The following is a 17,914-nucleotide window of genomic DNA, read 5'->3' as shown; positions in this document are numbered from 1 at the left end:
GGGATGGTATGAGAGACAGAGTGGCCCACACCCCTGTCGACTCCAGAATGCTCTGGTGGAACCCAAGTCCTAATTATGTTAGAAGGAGGGACAGAGGTCTGAATAAAACATAATATTTTAAAATAGAAAGGACTAATAAATAATAAAGTTAGAGATTTGAATTGAAATGCCATTAAGGACGCCTACGCGTCATTGAGAAATAGGGTTGAAACGAAATTGGTAACAGATACTGGAGAAGTAACATGATTTAATTTTTATACATTAATCAACTAAATGTTCTCAATTAAACCAGCTATAATTATAAAACAAGTGGAGGGAAATACTAACTCCTTTCCCCCAGCCCCTCCAGCTTTTATCTGATTGGGGAATTCAGAAATACAAAATACTAAGTCCTCTAAAATGTAAGCCCGTCCAGCCAACAACTCCATTCTCTTTTTTCTTTTTCTTTTTAAAAATTTATTCATTTATTTTAGAGAGAGAGAGTACGAGAGACTGTGTGAGCAGGGGTAGTGTCAGGAGAGAGGGAGAGAGATACTCTCCAAAAGACTCCTCGCTGAGCACAGAGCCTGACCCAGGACTGGATCTCATAAACCCAGAGACCTGAACTGAACTGAAATTAAGAATTGGACATTTGACTTACCGAGCCACCCAGGAACCCCCAATATCTCCATTCTTCTCTCCTGCCTCACTGCTTCACACACCCTAGACCAATCTCTGAATCACCGAAAGGCCTTATGCCACCTCATGCTTGCTCATGTGTTCGTGTTTTTGCACGCGCCCTTTCTTCTGCTCAGAAAACCCTTCCTTCCAGTGTCTGTCAGGCAAATACCCACAGGGGGTTCAGTTCTCAGCTTGACAGTTATGCCTTCTCTGAAACCATCCTGACCTGCTTCCCCTCCTTCTTTGATGCCCATTCTCAGCTAGATGGCCTTCCTGGATCTTCCATTAATTCCTTACATGCATCTCCTTTGTGATGCTTATGCTGGATGCAAATATGTGTCTGTATTTCTGCCATTCCCAGTAGGCAATGAGCCCTCGTAAGGGAAAGAAGAGATCTTATTTGACTTCTTAAATGCAGTGCCTAGCACAGTGCTTGGCATATAACATAAGCTTGATAGATATTTGCCAACAGAAGGAACGACGAAAGGAAAGAAGGAAAGGAAGGAAGGCAGAGAACTTCCTTATGCCCTAGAGATGAGGCTGCAGTTTAGTTTAAGAGAAGGTTCCATATTATTCTTATCTTACCCTTCCAGGGAGATGGCCCGCTGGAGAGTCACTGAAGGCTGGCGGGTTGCAGTGCTGTGTTGAGAATGACTGCAACAAAAGAAAGAAAAAACAAACACAGATCTTTTATTTAAAATGTCTTTGCACATTCTAATCAGTCCTATTGTCAAGAAAAGAACCAATCTTGAAAGAAATACAGTAGAGATTAAATGTTCTTTGATAACAAGTAGAATCATCCACCAAAATCTGGTACTATACCAGATAAGGGGTTAATATTTCCTTATAACTTGATTTTGGCATGTATTATTCAAAAGTAACCTTGAAATGACAGAAGGACATGAAAAGAAACAAAAGTATTTGGAAGAGGTAATTTTCATAATTTCATTATGATGCAGTGTATTACTTTTTAGATAAGAATATTTTTATAACACTTTTTAAAACAGTGGATTTGAAAACTGGAGAAGTATTTAATTAGTATAAGTTTTCATATTAGTTCACACTTGCAACACTTACTTGTAAAATTAATAACAAATCAGCTGTTGGGTGAACACAAAAACTCAAAAAAATGAGACCTCTGGTTGCATGCCAATCTTAGAATTTTTTTTTAAGGCTTTATTATTTATTTATTTATTTATTTGACACAGAGAGAGAGTGGGAGGGGCAGAGGGAGAAGCAGACTCCCTGCTGAGCAGGGAAACCGATGCAGGGCGCGATCCCAGGACCTTGGGATCATGACCTGAGCCGGAAGCAGACACTTAACTGACTGAGCCACCCAGGTGTCCTGCCAATCTTAGTATTTAGTGATATCCATATTTTGTTTTGGTTGCATGGTAATAAGACTGATTTTATAGAAAACCAGTTGCAATAAAAATTATAATGTTTATCATTCATTGAGCTCTCATGTAGCCTGAATCCCTTGTCTAAATTTATTTGTTTACTTCTCTCAACCCTATGAGGTACACACTGTCCCATTAATAGGTGAAGAAACTAAGGTATGGAGAGGTTTAGAGACTTGTCCTGAGTCATGTGGTAAATACTTGTCCTTGAGACTAGATTCTCAGACTAGAATCTTAGACTGATTCTAGAGCCACTACTCTTAACCATCGTGTTATATCGTCTCTCAAGTGGTGACAATTTTTCAGATTTGTAAGAATGTGTTTTGCAATCTCAGAATACTCTTCAATTAGAGATAAAGTTTCAATAGATATATACAAGGACAATCTAACCCCAAAAAGTAATATTTTGTGGATTTCCTATGTGTTCAAATGTATCATAAAATGTATGTAATTTTATTACTAAAATAAAATTTTATTAATTTCAGTGTGTAATTTTAGATTGTAGTATTTAGTATCTTAGTTGTAATATTAGTTACATACACACACACACACATATACATATATATGTATATATAGGCTATGAAGCTGTATATATACAAATATATGAATAAACAGAAACCTGAGTCAGATGTTTGTAGAACATTAGACAACTTCACACAACTCCACAATTTCTCAGCACATACTTTGGAAAACAACGACACACAGAGTCAAGAAGTAGGCTCCAGATTTTCATCCAGAACTCCAGTCATTATGGATGAGAAGTGGTATCTCTCTTAATTGCATTTAGTTGTGACATGGATGACATTTATCTGAGGTTGAGGGAGCAGAATTTGGGCACCGTAGCTAAAAACAGAAAACGTTGTTCAAGTTAAGGATGATGCCCTGTGTTTCCTGGCATCCTTTATAGGGGCGAGCACTATATATGTTCCCTAAACATGGTTTGATTGACAGTCAGAAAGCAGCGTAGCGTTCAGGAGCTGGACCATGTAGCCAGATGCCCAAGTTAAAATCCCAGCTCCACCACACGGACTAATGTGACCTCAGTCAAGTGAGGATCAGTTTCTTACCTGTGAGATCAGGATAGTAACAGTACTTTCTTCCTGGGATTGTTATAAGGATTCAGTGAATATAATGTTTAAAACAGTGTTAACATGGTAAAAGCTACATTGTTTGTTAATAAACTAATATGATTTAGCAGAATGCGTATTTTAACATATTTAGCACTGAATAAGAATTACTCAGATCATTTCTTTTATTTATCTAGTCAATGCTGCAAGATGTGTATTTGTGAGTACAATATAAATTTGGTGATCAATATCAAATTAAAATGTATTTTCTATTGTAAAAATATTATAAAATAATGAAAATCAAAATAAGAGAAAGTTAAAAAAGATCACATATAATCCCATTACCTTGTCTCAGATGTCTCAGAATTATCTAATTATAATTATTGCAGCTGTCCTGTAGGCATGTTCGAGTAGCCACATTTTATATATAAAAAATACAAAACACACAAAACCTAAACGACTTACTAGAAATCAACAGCTTGCAAATATGGACCTAGAACTCAAACTAAAGCCTACCTGGTTGCCAATGTGTGTACTTTCCATGCTATGCTATCGACTCTATGTCCACATGTGCTTCATACAGTTTTATACACACACAGACCATATACAGCTTTATATCCCACATTTGCTCATTATAATTTAAGTGTTTTTATAGGGTCTCCATAATTATTATTTTGGTGTTATATAATGTTACTTCCTCTGAGATCTATTTTATTTAACTATTCTTTGTGGTTAGATATTTGGGTTAATACTACTGTTTTAATATTATAAACATGCTGCATGAACATATTGCTATCAATTACTTTTTCTTATTTGACAATCTCCTTTGACTATGTCCCCCAAATGGAAACATTCACCAGGCTCTTTGTTTATGTTATTAATTACTTTTTAAAAGCTTTGTATCATTTTATTGCCTCTACTATATATATATATTCCATGTAATATATTTTTAAATATATATATGTACATATATATATATATATATATATATATATATATACACACACACACACATACATACACCAATTTCACCATAATCTTACGGACACTAACAGTATAATTTAAAAAATTGATACTAGGTACAAAATGATACTTCCAATTTATAAGTATTTCCTCATTAGTGAAAGTGACCATTTTTTTCTATATGCTTACTTGCTAATTGTATTTTTTGTTTAAACTGTTTAATCCTTTCTGTTACCATCTATATGGCACTGGTTTAAAAAGTACTAACAGTCCCTTTTGGGAAAAGATCAATGATGCCTGCTAACCAAGACAAATGAGTAGCTGGAATTCCTGATGGCCTCCTCACCTCTAGCCTAGCCCATACAATTAAAACAAAGAAATATTCAGCAATCTCTCTTTACTTATCACTACCTTAAACTAATTATTATTCTACTCGACATTATTCCAGTAATGTCACATTCTCAGCTCATTTGCACATTCTCAGCTCGGGGCTGAGCCACAGAACATGCTTCATAAATGCCTTTTTGAAGGATGAAAACCATGGGCTGAGTTCCATCTATCTGCAACATCTGCCCCTCTTAAGGTTTTAGTGACACTTAAATGTGGGAGATACCGTGAAGTGCTCACAGAATTTGACTCCTCGTATATTACACGTGCAAAGTCAGCCAGTTTCTCCTGGTGTGTAAATTTTGAAGAAACAGAGCCTTTTACAACATCTAATGACCCTCTTACTTTATTAAGACAAATACAGCGAATTACTGGATAGTCAAGACCTACAGACACAAGGGACTTTTTGTTCTTCCCTGATAGCAATGTGTAAGCAGGACTTGAAGGGGGGACACTTGCAGTGGGTATTAGGAGCTACCAGATGGTGATAATAACTTGCATTTTTTAAGAACACCAAACATCTCCCCCCGGAACCGAGCAGGTCCATGTATTCCATATTATTGACTGCATAGACAGTGTGCGGCTAGTTCCACCACGACGAACAGATTATAGGTAACTACTGCCTGGCCCTTTCAGCTCCTCAGGCACAGACCAATCAGATGGAATTCTGAGAACTGTGGGAAGAAGCAGCATGGGAGGAGGCTCAGCTAAAACGTCAAGCTTTTAACATTGCAGAGCCAAGTGCTCAGAATATTCTCGTCTTAAAAAAAAAAATCTTATCAAAAATGGCCATCATTCTCCTCCTATCATTTTTCTAAGACAAAATTGAATCTATCTGTAAAGCATTCTAGGATGTGCCCTCCACCACTCCAACGCTGTTGACATGCTGCTCTGTGCACCATCCCATGTCTTCCACACATCCAAAATAGCACCCAAGACTGAGAATCACCACCGTTCATTTACATGCCTATTGTTGTTATTGTTGTTTTTTTCCCACTAAGTGATTCCTGTTTTCAGAGCAAGGAGTGCGGTTTATTCATTTGCACATTCTCAGCTCAGGGCTGGCCCACAGAACATGCTTCATAAATGCCTTTTTGAAGCATGAAAACCATGGTCTGAGTTCCATCTATCTGCAAGGCCCCATGCCCCGTCTCTTTCAAACTTTGTGACAACATCGAGAGCGAACCATTATGCCCATTTTTGAAAGAAATTAAAGACCAAGGTCTCACCGCTAGTAGGTAGCAAGAGTAGGACCCATGTTTGCTGGCTCTAAAGTCCTTGTTCCTCCAAGACAAATCATGTTGCCTTACAGAAAAGTGAAAGCAAAGCTCTGTGATGAGTTCAGATACAGGATCCCAAACATTTTGTTAGGAAATGCTGAATCTGACAGTTTTGTTTTGCATAAAGCAGCATCCATTATAGTCACCATATCTGTCCAACTTGCATGTCAGTGGCTTTTGAAGATCATTTTTTTTTTTTTTAATGAAGGTAATTTAAAAGAGGGCCTTCTCTCTCCTATCCACACCACCTTATTAATGAGCCCTGGACATCTATGAGCATGTGAGTGACAGTGAATGGTGAGTGAGTGGGATGAGAAGGCTCAGCAGAATGTCACAGCAATGACACTGGGGACGAAGTCCCATCATGTGGTAGAAATCCTGTGGCACCTCTCTGTACTTAGGCAGCTTGGCTGAAGTGGCAAATCAGGCAACTGTAGAGGTAAATTTTACCACGACCTTTTCAGGTTTAGAGAGAGGTAATAGCCCTATTCCCTTTCTAAAAATCATGCTGTCATTGACTAAAACTGAACTAGAGAACAGGAGAATCACTTTTCCAGGAACTCTCTGATTTTCCAAGTAAAAGACTCTGGTTATTGCCTAAGAAAATGACATCTGAATGGTGCTGAAAGATGCAATTCTATTGCTGTGTGAAATTAAAATTTTGTTGAGCATCTGATTTGAAACTGTTTTATTACACATGCAACACAAAGGACCTACATGGTGATGATAAATGACTTCTTAATTTTCTCCAACTCTAAAGCAGTAAGAGACAGGATAACTGGTCTTTACAAAATGTTGTAGTGTTAAAACTATGTCATTTTATGGAGAACACAAAAAGATTTTTGGGTCTTTTAATAACAAGGTGATAACAATGAAATTTAATGTGCCGTGTAAAGTCCCATCCATGTAAAATACCTCCTGGTATGTTTTCATTATTCTGTTTCATTTTTTACCCACATTTCTGAATAACTTTCATCTCTCCTTGTCATTTATAACTCTTCATGTTCTCTTGAACACCTTTATCTATCATTTATCTGATCTCTCTTATTATTTATTTCTTCTCTTTTTCTACTTCCCCTGTCTTTGTACACATGCATTAATTTGCCATTCTTAAAAAGAAGAGTGTATATCTTCTTGGGTATCCAACCAGTACCTCAAATGCAACATAGCCAAAACTATTACCTTCCCACATGAAGCTGGGTATCTCTCCTATTGCTTTACTGATATTTAACACGAATTGTCTCATATAATTATTTACATCTCCAGGTCACATCTAACAAATGTTCACTGGGAATTTACTATGTACCAGGGATCATGTTAGGTGCTTGGGATGACTCTTTGATTCCTTAATGGTGTAGTACTCAATAAATATTTGATAATAGAATCAGTAAAATCACATAAACCACATGGGATCTTTTCATATAGATAACATTATTCAATATCAATCTCTAGGTATATTTGGTAGACCATCTAAGCTGGATCTGGAAGGATATATATATTATATATATAAGCATATATATAAGATATATATATATATTTTAAGATTTTATTTATTTATTTGACAGAGATCGTAAGTAGGCAGAGAGGAAGGCAGAGAGAGAGGGAGGGAAGCACGCTCTCTGCTGAGCAGAGATCCTGATGCGGGGCTCAATCCCAGGACCCTCGGATCATGACCTGAGCCAAAGGCAGAGGCTTTAACCCACTGAGCCACCCAGGCTCCCCTGTGTATATATGTGTATATATGTGTATATATATATATATATATTTTTTTTTTTTAATGGTGTGGAAGGGAAAGATGACTTTCTGAGAAGCTAGAAGAGTATGATCAAAATCATGGAGGATTGAAAGTACATGTGTTCTGAAAACCTTGAGGGTTTTGCCTGGCCAGAGCAGACTAGGCAGGGATGAGATCAGGAGACTGACTTGGGGTGGGTCAAGGGGGTCTGGTCTTTTTTGGATGGCAATCATGAACTCTCTAAAGTTGGGGATCAATATGGTGCTATCTATGATTCAGAAGGGTAAACCTAAAAATATGCTGAAAAGTGGAAGGAAGAGGAGTGAATCTACAAGTGGGGAGACCAGTGGAAATCATCATGAGTAAGAAAGTTAATAAATGCCTAAACTTGGACAATGACACTAGGAATGTAACCGAGTTTCATTTTACACAAGCTTAGCTTAATGTACCTATTATACATGTGGGAAATATGATCTACAGTGGAACAGCTATACCTATTGAAAAGTTCTTTCTCTTGGTGCAATACTGATATAGCCACAGTAGTCATGGAAGGACAGATATTCTTGCAATTTCTGTTCTTTCTAATAAACATTCTTAAGGCTTCTGACTCTTTATTAGATGGTATTAAGATTCCTAGCTATCTTTTTTCTATACTCTAACATTTTTCTTTTTAAAAATTAATTAATTACAGTGATCAAAAACCTCCAAAAAAACAAGAGCCCAGGACCTGACGGATTCCCTGGGGAATTCTACCAAACTTTCAAAGAAGAAATAACACCTATTCTCCTGAAGCTGTTTCAAAAAATTGAAGCAGAAGGAAAACTTCTGGACTCGTTCTATGAAGCCAGCATTACCCTGATTCCCAAACCAGGCAAAGACCCTACCAAAAAGGAGAATTTCAGACCAATATCACTGATGAATATGGATGCTAAGATTCTCAACAAGATCCTAGCCAACAGGATCCAACAGCACATTAAAAAGATTATCCACCATGATCAGGTAGGATTCATCCCTGGGCTACAAGGATGGTTCAACATTCACAAATCAATCAATGTGATACAACAAATTAATATGAAAAGAGAGAAGAACCACATGATCCTCTCAATTGATGCAGAAAAAGCATTTGACAAAATCCAGCATCCATTCCTGATTAAAACGCTTCAAAGTATAGGGATAGAGGTAACATTCCTGAACCTCATCAAATCTATCTATGAAAGACCCACAGCAAATATCATCCTCAATGGGAAAAAGCTTACAGCCTTCCCGTTGAGATCAGGAACAAGACAAGGATGCCCACTTTCACCACTCTTGTTCAACATAGTATTAGAAGTCCTAGCAACAGCAATCAGACAACAAAGAGAAATAAAAGGTATCCAAATTGGCAATGAAGAAGTCAAACTCTCTCTATTCGCAGATGACATGATTCTTTATATGGAAAACCCAAAAGACTCCACCCCCAAACTACTAGAACTCATACAGCAATTCAGGAACGTGGCAGGATACAAAGTCAATGTGCAGAAATCAGTGGCTTTCTTATACACTAACAATGAAAATACAGAAAGGGAAATTAGAGGATTGATTCCATTTACTATGGCACCAAGAACCATAAGATACCTGGGAATAAACCTAACAAAAGAGGTAAAGGATCTGTACTTGAGGAACTACAGAACACTCATGAAAGAAATTGAAGAAGACACAAAAAGATGGAAGACCATTCCATGGTCTTGGATCAGAAGAATAAACATTGTTAAAATGTCTATGCTGCCTAGAGCAATCTATACTTTTAATGCCATTCCGATCAAAATTCCACCAGTATTCTTCAAAGAGCTGGAGCAAATAATCCAAAAATTTGTATGGAATCAGAAGAGACCCCGAATCGCTAAGGAAATGTTGAAAAACAAAAATAAAACTGGGGGCATCACATTACCTGATTTCAAGCTTTATTACAAAGACAGCATGGTACTGGCATAAAAACAGACACATAGATCAGTGGAACAGAGTAGAGAGCCCAGATATGGACCCTCAACTCTATGGTCAATTAATCTTCGACAAAACAGGAAAAAATATACAGTGAAAGAAAGACAGTCTCTTCAATAAATGGTGCTGGGAAAAAACTGGAGAGCTATAAGTAGAAGAATGAAACTTGACCATTCTCTTACACCGTACACAAAGATAAACTCAAAATGGATAAAAGACCTCAATGTGAGACAGGAATCCATCAGAATCCTAGAGAAGAACATAGGCAGTAATCTCTTCGATATCAGCCACAGCAACTTCTTTCAAGATATGTCTCCAAAGGCAAAGGAAACAAAAACGAAGATAAACTTTTGGGACTTCATCAGAATCAAAAGCTTCTGCACAGCAAAGGAAACAGTCAAAAAAACAAAGAGGCAATCCACAGAATGGGAGAAGATATTTGCAAATGACAATACAGACAAAAGGTTGATATCCAGGATCTATAATGAACTCCTCAAACTCAACACACATGAAACAGGCAAACATATCAAAAAATGGGCAGAAGATATGAACAGACACTTCTCCAATCAATACATACAAATGGCTATCAGACACATGAAAAAATGTTCATCATCACTAGCTGTCAGGGAGATTCAAATTAAAACCACATTAAGATATCACCTTACACCAGTTAGAATGGCCAAAATTAACAAAACAGGAAACAACATGTGTTGGCGAGGATGTGGAGAAAAGGGAACCCTCTTACACTGTTGGTGGGAATGCAAGTTGGTGCAGCCTCTTTGGAGAACAGTGTGGAGATTCCTCAAGAAATTAAAAATAGAACTTCCCTATGACCCTGCCATTGCACTCCTGGGTATTTATCCCAAAGATACAAATGTCATGAAAAGAAGGGCCATCTGTACCCCAATGTTTATAGCAGCAATGGCCACGGTCACCGAACTATGGAAAGAACCAAGATGCCCTTCAAAGGACGAATGGATAAGGAAGATGTGGTCCATATACACTATGGAGTATTATGCCTCCATCAGAAAGGATGAATACCCAACTTTTGTAGCAACATGGATGGGACTGGAAGAGATTATGCTGAGTGAAATAAGTCAAGCAGAGAGTCAATTATCATATGGTTTCACTTATTTGTGGAGCATAACAAATATGGAGGACAATGGGTGTTAGAGAGGAGAAGGGAGTTGGGGTAAATTGGAAGGGGAGGTGAATCATGAGAGACTATGGACTCTGAAAAACAATCTGAGGGGTTTGAAGTGGCAGGGGGGTGGGAGGTTGGGGTACAAGGTGGTGGGTATTGCACGAACTGCATGGAACACTGGGTGTGGTGAAAAAATTAATGAATACTGTTTTTCTGAAAATAAATAAATTAATTCAATCTTAATTAATTAATTAATTAAAGATTTTATATTTATTTATTTGTCAGAGAGAGAGAGAGACTATAAACCAGTGGAATGGTAGGCAGAGGGAAAAGCAGGCTCCTAAGCAGGGAACCTGAAGTGGGACTCCATCCCAGGACCCTGATATCATGACCTGAGCTGAAGCATCTGCCTTCAGCTAGATGCTTAACAACTGAGCCACACAAGCATACATATTTTTACTTTTTCAAAGGTTTATTTATTTATTTAAGAGAGAGAGAAAAAGAGTATGAGCAGGGGGAGTGGCAAAGTGAGAGGGAGAGAGGGGGAAGAAGGGAAAAAAAAGAGAGAGAGAGAAAGAGAAAAGTGGACTCCCCGCTGAGCACACAGCCTGGCATAGGTGACATAGGTTGATGCAGGACTCCATCTCATGAACTTTAGATCATGACCTGAGCTGAAATCAAGAGTCAGATGCTTAACTGGCTGAGCCACCCAGGCACTCTTTTTTTTTTTTTTTTTTTTAAGATTTTATTTTTAAGTAATCTCAACACTCAATGTGGGGCTCAAACCCACAACCTTGAGATCAAGAGTCATACACTCTACAGACTGAGCCAGCCAGGCACCCCATTTTTCTTCTGATTTTTACTTGAATTATAGAACCCAGAAATGGATTCAGAGATCCAGATATGTTCAAACCAGGGCTGAGTGCCAGGAGATGCTGACTTTCTTCCACCTGTATTCCATACTCCTTCCAGAGGAGCCCAGGATAACATGGAATTTTAAAGTTTGCTTAACTATGTCGTTAAATTTAAGGTTAAGCTAACATCTCATATATTTTTGACATCAAATGATTTGAAATCTATTTTATCGTGTACTTGTACATGGGGCTTCGGAAACTCAAGATAGTTAATTAATATCCACCATCATCAAATTTAGTGGTATTAATTTTGATCTAGTTTTATAGCTGAGCTAACATTAGGTCATCAATTCAACTGAATAAATATGTATTGAGTATATAAGATGTGCTAGCCATAACAGAACTTCACTTTTTCATGTAGTTTTGTGCTAGCCATTACAGAACTTCACTTTTTCATGTAGTTTTTTATCATCTCCAAATATGATAAAATGTCTTTTACATTTTCATGCAAATTATTAATTTTAATAAGAGACAAGGACCATGCATTCTTAGCAAATCATCACTGGTCCTCCTCCAGTTTAACTGTTCAGTCCACAAGTTTTACTACTGAGCTCTCTCTATATTTTATTTTATTTTATTTTATTTATTTGTCAGAGAGAGAGAGAGAGAGCATAAGCAGGGGGAAGAGCAGGAAGAGGGAGAAGCAGGGTCCCTGCTGAGCAAGGAGCCCAAGGCAGGACTCGATCCCAGAACCCTAAGATCATGACCTAAGCCAAAGGTAGACACTCAACTGAATGAGCCACCCAGGTGTGCCAACTACTGAGCTCACTTAATCAACATCTTTTTATAGATTAGCGAGTCCTCTTCATCCTCAGTGACAAGCTGACCAATGTTCATTGCAACTGGAATGCTCATGGCCCATATATTCTCATTCTTTCCATATGACTTGTATGTTTACTAAGATTCAGTTGTAACTGTTCTCAAATCTGTTTATTCTTATTATACTCATTTTATACTCATGTAATTTAAATATACACACTTATTAAATGTGAGTGTGTAAAAAGAATTGTTTCTATCAACAATAAGTTTACTGATCTAGAAAGACTTACTAATGATAAGCAGTTCAAAACATCAAACCTTTTGCACAGCAAAGGAAATGAAGCAATGAAGGCAATCTAGTAAATGAGAGAAAAGATCTGCAAATGATAAATCTCATAAGGGTTAATATCCAAAAGATATAAAGAACTTATACAACTCAACACATAAAAAACAAATAATTCAATTAAAAATGGTCAGGTCTTCTTTTCCAAGAAGAAATACAGATGGCCAACAGACACATAAAGAGATGTTCAATGTCATTAATCATCAGGGAAATGCAAATGAAAACCATAATGAGGTATTACTGTACACCTGTCAGAATGGTTAAAATAAAAAAAAACACAAGAAATGACAAATGTTGGCATAAAAATGCAGAGAAAAAGGAACCCTCATGCACTGTTGGTGGGAATATGAACTGGTAGAAAACAGTATGGAGGTTCTTAAAAAATTAAAAATAGAAGTACCATTTGGTTCACTAATTCTACTACTGAGTATTTACCTAAAGAAAATGAAAAGACTTATTTGAAAAGATAAATGCATCCCTATTTTATTGCAGCATTATTTACAACAGCTACGATATGGAAATGACCCAAGTGTCCATTGATAGATGAATGGATAAACACGGGGTAGATGTACACACACCACACACACACACACACACACACACACACACACACACACACAGTCAGCCATTAAAAATGAGAACTTGCAATTTGCAGAGATACAGATGAACTAGAGGATATAATGCTTAGTGAAATAAATCAGAGGAAGACAGTACCATATGATTTCATTCATATGTGGAATTTAAGAAACAAAAGAAATGAATGAGCACAAAAAAATAAATAATCACAGAAAAGCACAAAAATGAATAAGCACACACACAAAAAATCACAAAAGTAGACTCCTAAATACAGAGAATGAACTGGTGATGGCCAAACAGAAGGTAGTTGGGTGGGGGCGGGGATATGGGTGCTTAAGTGTACACTTATCTGATGAATACCGAAAAATGTGTAGAATTGTTGAATCATTATATTGTATACCTGAAAATAATATATACTCTATGTTAACTATACTTCAATAAAAAATTTAAAAATTTAAAAAGACATGTCACTTATAAAAAAATTACTAATCTAGAAAGACATAATAATTATATGTAGTTCAAAACACTGCTGCCAAATAATGTGTGAGACAGACAATTATAAAAGTCAGAAAATAATTATAAAATGATGTAGCAAACTTCTGATTTTGACTCTAATTTAAAGAAATCTAAATTGAAAGGCATGGATAATGAATTAAGTCTGTGCTTTATGCAAGAAAAATGAAGTAGAACTTCATAAAAAATGGACGCCAGATTTTTGGCCTTCCTAATCAACTTGGTATATCAAACATTTTAAAGCAATTAATGGACAATTTAGATGCTAGAAAATGACATAATAAAAAGTGTGGCCAGAGGTTGACGACAGTAGAGAAAATCTTGACCCTCATATTTTAAAAAATCTGATAAGTGATATCAGACAAATTAAGAGTACTGAGGATTTATAGAAAGATACCATATAACTCTGGACTAATGAAGATGATCTGTTGAAAACTAAAAGTATGGGCAGTGAAGAAAGCATGCATTCTGGGGTAAACATCTAAATATGAAAAAAATGTGGATCAAATTCAGGGCACCAAATTTCTTATGCCATATTCAAAGATGTTGAAATGTGGTTTTACTTAATGGTGAACAGCTTTAATCAAGTCATTAATAACACGGCAACTCAAAAAAAATTAGAGGAAGTGTATTAGGAGAAATTCTACTACTTTTTAAAAATACCACTAAACCACTGATTTGATTGTGCCACTGTATAGTTATATGTTTAAAATTTAAGTTGAGGGGCACCTAGCTGGCTCAGGTGGTTAAGCCACAGGATCTTGATATTGGCTCATGATCTCGGGGTTGTGAAATTGAGCCCTGCCTTGGGCTCCATTCTCTCTCTCTCCCTCCGCGGCTTCCATCCACCTCTAACCCACTCATGTGATCATGTATGCTCTCTCTAAAATTAAAAAAAAATTAAGGTGAAATAATGACAACATTCAAGTATCTTTTCTTTTTCCTTCCAAATGATGACAGTGTGTCCAAACGTTTAACTAACAAACCAATAACCAGTATTAGATGTGTGGGTGATGAGAATTTCTATCTTATGAATGCCTAATAGGATTATCACCTAGATTTTAGTTTTCTCCTTATCCTTAAAGAATATCATGGGAGACCTCACAGTCTTCTTATAGGGGAGACCTAGAGAGGTTATAATGCATGACCAGAATGGTTAAGGTGAGATCAGAATGCAGATCCAATTCCTAGCCCATGGTTTTCTCTGTCTTGTGACACTGAGACCTCTTCATGTTCTTCTCTGTGACAGAAGTTCAATAATAAATACGACTTGCCCAGACACTGGCCAGTCTCAAACTCCTGGTCATCACTGTTAAGTAGTTTAAGACTCTGAAGGTATACTTCAAATGCTGATCTTAGTATTCTCCCCTCAGGACTGAACCCATATAGGCCTGGTCTCAGAGCCTGAAACATCAGAAGCAAAAGGTAGTATTTTAATACAGCAGGCATATTGCTGCCTTTATTCATTTTGGTTTTGGAGGGTAGACTGCACATCACTCTTGTTAGCTACTGTAGTATGCAAGTTGCATCTCAGGAGGTAATGTAAGAATGTGTATCAAAAGCTCCTTTCCACACAGACTATTCTTCACAAGGAAAGTAAAAAATTGGACCTATAAGAACTTAAATCAAGTCTCAGCTAGTTCCACCAATATAGCAACTTCAAAAAGGAAAGCAGATTTTAATGTGGAATTTTACATAAAATGCGGCCAAGGACAACAAAATGCACCAACAATTAGAGAACCTGGAATGGGAAGATTTTCGTATGCCTGTTGGGATTTCAGGCATTAGTTGATATGACCCTGAGTATCCCTTTATTTCATACACAAAACATATTTTTCAGGAAATTTTTTCACATTCTTTTTATTCTTTGACAATATCTAGGAAGCAGAGTTGTATGGAAGAAAGAACAGAAGCCTAGAAGTCAGAAATGTGGGTTTTCCCACTGTGCTCCTAAGGAGAGCTCAAAGGCCTTAGATAAGTCCTCTACTTGCCTTGTTTTGATTTTTTTCCTCAGCTTGAGGAGGAAACAATTGTTCCTGGTCTCCCCATCTACTTTATGGGGCACTGGTGGGAAACAATACATGATGGGGAAAGGAGCATGAGCTCCAGAGCTGATGGTCTTGGGTTAGGGATTTATCCTTTTCTTAGGTTCTCAACAATCTTAAAACCCAAACACTCCTATTGATGTTTCTGTCATCAGTATAATGTATATATAGGGCCTTCTCACAGATGGCTCTAGGGAGAAAATGGAGCAATATATGTGAAATAAATTTTGTAAAGTGTGAAGCATGGGGAATAGTAAATGGAAATTACTTTCCAGGGAGGCAGTGTCGTTTGGTCATAAGGTGTCTAAAACTCGTGACCTAAATTTGAACTAACCAAGGGCCTAAGGACAGAGAATAAGGCTAGAGCTAAGAAACATCGAGGGAATGGGATGTATAGGATTTAGCAGTTGCGTGTGGTGGGTGAATGAGGAGTCTAGGACAGCTTTCATGTATCAGGTTGGGGTTGTTGGATCAATGCTGGTACTTCATACTGAAAAAGTAGTATGGGAATAACAGATCTGGGGGGAATATAATTATTTTAATGTTGTATGTGGTGAGTTTGGGGAACCTGTGTGCCAACAAGGTAGAGACATTTCATAAGATAGGTAGACATTAGAGTTCAAGCTTAGTAGACAGTTCTATTATAAAGAAGTACATTTTGGAGTCAACATTTGAAGTACATTTGAAGCCACGGATATTCCTACAAACACTGTGATAAAAAAGACTGAAAGTTTGGGAGACCTGCAGAAAATCAACATTGTGACACATGTAGAGAAAGAGAAAACTAAAGAAGACTAGGAAGAAGTGAGTTGAGAAGCAGGAGAAAACCAAGAGAGTATGAGCTAATGGCAGCTAAGAATGCGAGCAGGGAGACAGTTTTAAAAAGGAGAGTTTGGTTGATAGTGAGAAAAACCTTACAAAGCTTAAATATGAAACAAGGGAAACTGGTTCCTGGAGTTTGGATTATATTCTGCAGGCAAAGAAGAGGTCATGAGAAAATTTAAGTAATATTAAAATATAGTTACTTTTGCAGTTTAGAAAGAGCCCTCTGTAATCCCCAGGTATATCAAACAGCTGGAGAAGGGTCAGAGACAGCCCAGAGCTTTAAGAGGAAGCTGGTCTTAAGAAGACAAGTATGGAGTATTATGCCTCCATCAGAAAGGACGAATACCCAACTTTTGTAGCAACATGGACAGGACTGGAAGAGATTATGCTAAGTGAAATAAGTCAAGCAGAGAGAGTCAATTATCATATGGTTTCACTTATTTGTGGAGCATAACAAATAGCATGGAGGACATGGGGAGATAGCGAGGAGAAGGGAGTTGGGGGAAATTGGAAGGGGAGGTGAACCATGAGAGACTATGGACTCTGAAAAACAATCTGAGGGTTTCGAAGGGGCGGAGGGTGGGAGGTCGGGGTAGCAGGTGGTGGGTATTATAGAGGGCACGGATTGCATGGAGCACTGGGTGTGGTGCAAAGATAATGAATACTGTTACGCTGAAAATAAAAAATAAATAAAAAAAAAAAAGAAGACAAGAATGAACACCAAAGCTTCCCCACAATGGCCACCACATTATATTAACAAGTGGAATGTAAAAGAAGTTTACACCATCAATATATTAACCATCAATATATTAACAAGTGGAATGTAAAAATAAAAGGCTAATTGCTAATTGTTCATTTCCCTTCTTTCTTCACACTATTCATATTCCCAAGGTAAGACCCACCTCCTTCTCTGGTATCCTCCCTTGATGCTCAAGGTAGCTCAGCTAAGCTGCTACTCATTACCAGAACTAAAAATCTGGACCTAAAACCCAACAAAAAAAGTACAGTGCTTTCTAAGTCCTTTAGTGTTGACTTTTAATTTGGTCCAGTGAGGTGAAACCAGGTGCCAGCAGCAAACTCTGTTTAAACAAATTCTTGTTTTCCTTGGGGATAAGTTTCACAACACGAAGCAATTTTTTTGTTTTGTTTTGTTTTGTTTTGGTCTTTGTGGCTAGGAAAAGCTTGACACTGTGTCGCATTCATAGCCATTGGACAACCAATGTAAAGAAAATTCAAATGTAAAATATCAATGTAAATAAAGTATCAAAACTCTAAAATACTTTGTCTTTGAATCTTAATGACAAACTCCCAAATGAAGGAAATGTA

General features: G+C 37.2%; 1 protein-coding gene across 12 annotated transcripts in view; it reads right to left on the bottom strand.

The window, feature by feature from the left end:
• Positions 1–17,914, bottom strand: part of DLG2 (discs large MAGUK scaffold protein 2) — a 2,075,147-nt gene that overhangs the window by 391,335 nt on the left and 1,665,898 nt on the right. For all 12 annotated transcript variants that reach the window (XM_032356653.1, XM_032356654.1, XM_032356656.1 and 9 more), the window contains one exon: positions 1,246–1,314. In XM_032356653.1, coding sequence (XP_032212544.1) covers positions 1,246–1,314 — 69 coding nt within the window. The remainder of the gene's footprint in view (positions 1–1,245; positions 1,315–17,914) is intronic.

Source organism: Mustela erminea, chromosome 9, assembly GCF_009829155.1.
Source record: "Mustela erminea isolate mMusErm1 chromosome 9, mMusErm1.Pri, whole genome shotgun sequence".
Lineage (NCBI taxonomy): Eukaryota > Metazoa > Chordata > Mammalia > Carnivora > Mustelidae > Mustela > Mustela erminea.
Note: the sequence above shows the minus strand (reverse complement) of the source record. Positions and strands in the feature narration are given on the sequence as shown.